The sequence below is a fragment of the Nanorana parkeri genome, unplaced genomic scaffold, assembly GCF_000935625.1.
Source record: "Nanorana parkeri isolate BGI_ZX_2015 unplaced genomic scaffold, ASM93562v1 scaffold130, whole genome shotgun sequence".
NCBI lineage: Eukaryota > Metazoa > Chordata > Amphibia > Anura > Dicroglossidae > Nanorana > Nanorana parkeri.
This window is the reverse complement of record NW_017306398.1, coordinates 1,398,376-1,404,663: the sequence shown is the minus strand read 5'-3', so window position 1 is coordinate 1,404,663 and position 6,288 is coordinate 1,398,376. Positions and strand designations below refer to the sequence as shown.

The 6,288-nt window shown below is 50.0% G+C and overlaps 1 protein-coding gene across 1 annotated transcript in view; it reads left to right on the top strand.

The window, feature by feature from the left end:
• Positions 1–3,500: 3,500 nt before the first annotated feature.
• Positions 3,501–6,288, top strand: part of CLCN1 (chloride voltage-gated channel 1) — a 72,422-nt gene continuing 69,634 nt past the window's right edge. Inside the window, exon 1 of the mRNA XM_018553805.1 lies at positions 3,501–3,545. Coding sequence (XP_018409307.1) covers positions 3,501–3,545 — 45 coding nt within the window. The remainder of the gene's footprint in view (positions 3,546–6,288) is intronic.

Below are 6,288 nucleotides of genomic sequence, written 5' to 3'. Positions count from 1 at the left end.
TTCTAGCTGACCTCCGTCCTTCCCTTCAGTCTTCTATCTGACCTCCGTCCTTCCCTTCAGTCTTCTATCTGACCTCCGTCCTTCCCTTCAGATTTCACTGCACACTCTGAGCTGCTCACAGTGTGCATTAGAAGCTGTCGCAAGTCAGAGCCCGCCTCATTTCCTGGCTGGAGGACATCCGGCATCAGCTAGCACTTTCCTCCTCAGCCTGACCACCCCTGGCCCCGCCCCTTTCATTCATTGCATTTCGAATCTTCCAATCATAGAGGCTCAGTGTCACAAGTGGGTGTTACCTAGGGTGGTTGGTAGGCGTTAGGAACATCCACTCCTCCAGACTGACACCCACCCATCGAGTCATTTTGATATTTGCATAACTCCTCCCAAGAGCCAGCCCCCGGCATGCATCAGGTCTCTTGGGAGGAGTTATGCAAATATCAACACCCACATGTGACACTGAGCCTCCATGATTGGAAGATCCGAAATGCAATCTAGAAGTATTGAGGCAGGGTGCTGTGATAATCTAGAAGTACTGAGGCAGGCTGCGGTGATAATCTAGAAGTACTGAGGCAGGGTGCGGTGATAATCTAGAAGTACTGAGGCAGGGTGCGGTGATAATCTAGAAGTACTGAGGCAGGGTGCGGTGATGTTTTTCAGGAAGCTCTGTACAGCACCCGGCCACCAGCCATGATCTGCCTGCGTTGCATAGAGCAGTGGTCCCCAACCCCCGGGCCCGCGGACCGGTAACGGTCCGAGGATCAAATGGTACCAGGCCGCCCAAGGAACATAAAATTATTTCCATTTTATTTACTGTGGTGTATTTCTCTCGGGTTTGTCCGACTTCCCAGGACGAGAGGCTAACCGGGAGCTGAGAGACGTCACCTAAAGCCGCACCAATACCGCGCATGCGCAAAATATCGTGATATCGGGGCGGTTTTAGGTGACGCCTGGAGCTGAGTGGCTGCAAGCGGCAGTGGCGTTGTAGCTTTGGTAAAGAGAAGGTGTGTATCGCTCTTCCCTCTGTTCACCGGTACTTTCTCATGTTTAACAGTGCTTGGTGTACGTGTATATTCTGTTTGCTCAAATTTAACCCACAAATTAGCAAAAATGAGTACGAAACAGACGTCGTTAGAAAGTTTCCTTGGGAAAAAGAAAAGGCCCAGTCAACAGACAGAAGAAGGGCCTTCAACATCAAAGAAACATGTAACTTTAACAGACAATACCATGAGTCCTACTTGAAATATGGATTTGTCGGGACAGGTGATTCCAATCTAAAATATAAACAATCAACGTCCCCCCCTCAGCGGGCCGCGGTAAAATGATCAAACGTTGACCGGTCCGCGGCGATAAAAAGGTTGGGGAGCACTGGCATAGAGAACGGGGACACAGTGATGACATCACCGGGTCTAACATGCAATATGTAATAAAAGGTTGGATTTGAAATGTCATTAGCGTGTTGATGAGGGGTGAAGGGGGAGGAGCCAGGGAAGGCAACATACAAGCAGATCCATTGACATCTGCTTTGGAAATACAATGGTGACAGCGTCTGTGAGGTCTCAGTGATCGGGCCGATTACGCTATCAATGATGTCGCAGTTCACCAGTAATCTGATTGGTTGCAGTGATAATACATCGGGGGCCCCTATGGCAGGTGCCCTTGGTGGCAGATGGCGGCGGGCTGCGTAGTAAAGGAAGTTGATTTTATTTTCTCGGTATCCCGGGGACGGAAGATAAACACGGCGGCTGCGGCCCGGCAGAGTGCTGAGCACGTTGTAATAACAGGCGGCTCGTCTTCCATCCCCCGGCCTCGGCTTTCACCCCTATTTATAGACCCGGGAGAGGCCTCGTCTGCCCCGAGGAGAGTCACCCATACCAAGGGCTCTGAGGGGGCCCATGACAGCGGAGCCCTTCAAGGGCAGCTCTGGGGGGCCCTTAAAGAGCAGCTCCAGGGGGGCCTTAAAGAGCACCTCCGGGGGGCCCTTCAAGAGCAGCTCGGGGGGGCCAAATAGCTAAATACATATAAGGGAGCTGCCGAAGGATTTCTATTGCTGTCCATCCAGTCGGGACTCGGGAGATTTATACAGCTCTGTCACACAGCACAGCCCTATATAGCAGAGCAGGAGACCTGATTTTTCTCTGCTGCAGTTCAGTAACACCTACAGGTCTTGTCCCTCCCCCAGCCTGTGATTGGACAGTGTGCTCTCTCCTTCTGTCAGCATGTTGTGTGCATTGCAATTGATCTACCTCTGGAACGCACTGGAACACAAGCTGGCTGGCTCCCTGCGTTCAGGGGTGGGAGGGGCCCACAGTGTGATCACCCGCTCCCAGAACCGTTCCGGACCAGTGCGATCAGCAAAAATAGTGCTTGCAGTGAGAGGGGGCATGGCGGTGCATTGAAGTCTGCCGGCTTGCGTTCCAGAGGCCGAACGCACTGGAACGCAGAGTTTGTGGTGTGGACTGGCCCTAACTGCAGGTGGTGGCGTCTGTCCTCATTATACAGCGTCACCCATCTGCAGCAGATCGCATGAGTTACAAGGAGACGTTTTTCGAGATTCGTACAATCGGCCCCAATCGGAGCCATGAATGGGCCCTAAGGGCACATCCAGATCATCTCCAGACCAGAGCAGATTGTTTCTGGACAAATGTATCCCTATTCTATTTCTGGTCTCTGTTCACACCAGGGCAGTCCGTTCCAGACCAGACCAGAAAAACACTGCAAGTCTCATTTTGTCTGACATGACATGAGCTGGGGCGAGGCCGGGACATGAGCCGGGGGCGAGGCCGGGACATGATCCCTGGTGAGACCATGCACAGACTCCTGAGACCCCGCACAGCCTTGGTGAGACCCTGCACAGCCCTGGTGAAACTACCAATCCCACCATGCTTCTGCCTCTGGTAGTCATGCCTGTGACTTGCCTGAGTCTGGCAATGCCTCATGGGACTTGTAGTTCCACAACAGCTGCAGTGCCGCGGCTGACTACCCCTGGATGATATGACATGGGAGGGGTGGAGGCGGAGTGTTGCTGTGTGATTGATTGCTAACTGGTTCCTCTATTGATTAGGAATGACCTCAGGTGAGAGTTGAGATAGCGGCTGTAAACCGCAGCAAACTACAAATACAAAAATCAACTCCGCCTTCTAACGGAAACTTAACTCCTTCCCAACCGGCTCACACATATATACGGAGGCACGACGATATCTGCGTCCACATTAGAAATCTCCAACAAATTCCTGACATGTTACAATATACAGAAACATCATAATTAAGAAAAGCTCCACTTTTATCATTAAAATCCATCCACGTGTTCCTGTCCAGTGACTTTGCCCAGGCTGAAATGATGTCATCAATCTGCTGCAGGCAGGAGGAAGCATTTCCTAAGTCTCCCCTCCCCCAATCATCAGTCTGCTGCAGGCAACCTTCGCACAGAAGGTTGTCACCCTGTACCAGGAAGTGCTGCAGCAAGGATCACCGGAGATTATTTTAATGAAAGCTTCTCTTTGAGAATGACTTGGGAAATTACGTCGCCATGTTACAGCGTGCAGGAGACGGTAGCGGTCGGCTTTACAGCGACTTTAATGTAAATGATCCCCATCGTTCTTCAACAAAGGTCAATATACAAAAATGTATTTCAACGCGGCAGCTGTGCGGGTGACAGTCGCGGCCGTCAGCGTCCGCCGGGCCTCATCACCACCAACATAGAGGAACTTTCCTCCGGGGTGGTGGCAGATCCCACCGGCCGGCATTAAAAATGGATTAGGTGCTTCCGGACAGACAGCGGAATCTGTGCCTATTATTAGCCCCGGGATCTAATTGGGATGATTGATCCGTGGAATTAATTAAATTGTCATTAGGAGGTCAACAAGGATTACTCACCCCTCCAGTTGAGAGCTGTCTATTTAGGGGGGGGGGGGTTCCCAAAGAACAAAGAAATCATTTTAAAGCTGAACTTCATCCAAAACTTTCAGGGTTATTTTCACAAAGTTAGCTGAGTGAATAACCGAGCCGAACTGAACAGAGCCGAAGGACGTTCGGCTATTCACTCCGGCTCAGTACGGCTGAAATCAACCGTACATCGACTGCCTTCGGTCAGCCAAAGATGCTTAGCATGTTTGCCTGAGCCAAAGTGCAGAGGGACTTCGACTCAGCCGATCCAACATGTGGATCGACTTAGCCGAAGCTCCGGCAGCTCACTCGCTGCCATTCACCCCTATTCACATAGGGGCCGAACGGCAGTGAGTGAATAGCCGAAAGCCGCAGGGCGGCATTCGACTCGGCTATTCTGCTCGGTACCTCCGTGGTACCGAGCAGAATAGAAAATCAGTGAAAATAATAAAAAAAAAAAAATTGCCAATTTTTTTTTAAAATAAATAGTAAAATTTAAAAATAAATAAAGGTATTTAAAAAAAAGAAAATAATAATAAAAAAGAAAAACAACAGTGACAGCTAGCTCCGCCCAACTGTTTCCTATTGGTCGGCACCTGCTAGAGTCTTCTAGCAGGTGCCGGCCAATGAATAACAACTGGGCAAAGCTGGCCCTGGCCCCGCCCAGTTGTTATTGTTTAATGACAGATTAGCACCCCCAGGTCATTTGGGGACGCTGATCTGTCATTACAACTGGGCGGAGCCTGCCGTGAGCTTGCTCTGCCCAGCTGTGATTTGCGGGGCGAACGGCTGGCCTTTGGCAGGCCAGTCACCCCGCTTCGGCTGTCACTTTGGATCAGTCGAGCCAAAGCATATGCGTTCGGCTTGACTGAGCTGCTCGGCCGCCTTCGGCTGCTGTACGGGCTATTGTCAATAGCTCTTACAGCAGCCCTTCGGTTCGAATGAACTGAAGGGCTCCAGCGGCTGAAGCTACGGCTCGATCCTTCGGCTCTTTAGTGAATAACCCCCTTTGTATTTAGTGTTTGAGAGAATTCAGAGAAGATAATCTCTCACTTTCTGGTGACACCAGGGCAACAAATGATGGGGCACAGTTGTCACTGCAACAGAAAGGCGTAGAGAGCAAAAAAACTAAAAGTGGCAAATGTTCTGATGACCCCGGAACTATAAATACTTAAATGGTCCATTTGGTAAACTTGATGAAAAGAGGTTCATTTGATCGACTGTGAGAGCTGTAAAAATGTGGGATTGTCTTCCACAGGAAAATATTTTTGGCAACTTCAATAAAGTGCCAATGCGTTTCTAAATCAGCCTTTCTCAACCAGGGTTCCTCCAGAGGTGGCAGAGGATGATGGGGGTTCCTCTAGAGGTGGCAGAGGATGATGGGGGTTCCTCTAGAGGTGGCTGGGGGTTCCTCAAGAAATGAACTGTCTTTCAGTAACTACTGACATGGTCTGTTTAGCTGTCTGTATAGGGGCGGTCTTCCCACCTGAACATTAGTGTATGGGGGTCCTTCTCTTACTGACCACTAATATAAGGGATTCTTCTCCCACTGAACAATACTTTAAGGGAGTCCTTGTCCCACTGGCCACTAATATAAGGGGGACTTACCTTACTGACCTCTTATATAAGGGGGACCTCCTCTTATGGACCACTAATATAAGGGGTTCTTTTCCCACTGACTATTGATATAAGGGGGGGCCTTGTCCCATTGACCACTAATTTAAGGAGGGGGCCCTATTCTGTTGACCACTAATATAGAGGGGGCCTTGTCCCATTGACCCCTAATATAAGGAGGTTCTTGTCCTATTGTCCACTAATATAAGGGGGGGGCTTGTCCCATTGACCACTAATATAAGGAGGGCCTTGTCTTACTGACCACAAATATAAGGGGGTCCTTGTCCCACTGGCCACTAATATAAGGGGGGACTTCCCTTACTGACCTCTTACATAAGGGGGACTTCCTCTTACGGACCACTAATATAAGGGGGTTCTTTTCCCACTGACTATTGATATAAGGGGGGGCCTTGTCCCATTGACCACTAATTTAAGGAGGGGGCCCTATTCTGTTGACCACTAATATAGAGGGGGCCTTGTCCCATTGACCCCTAATATAAGGAGGTTCTTGTCCTATTGTGATTGGGGCGGTGGCGTGGGGGGGGGCTTGTCCCATTGACCACTAATATGAGGTGGGCCTTGTCCCATTGACCACTAATATAAGAAGGGCCTTGTCTTACTGACCACTAATATAAGGGGGGACTTGTCCCATTGACCACTAATATAAAGGGGACCTTCTTCCACTGACCCTTAATATAAAGGGGTCCTTTCCCCACTGACCACTAAAATAAAGGGGTCCTTCTTCCACTGATCATTAATATAAGGGGGGGGGGGGGGCTTGCCCTTTTCAACACA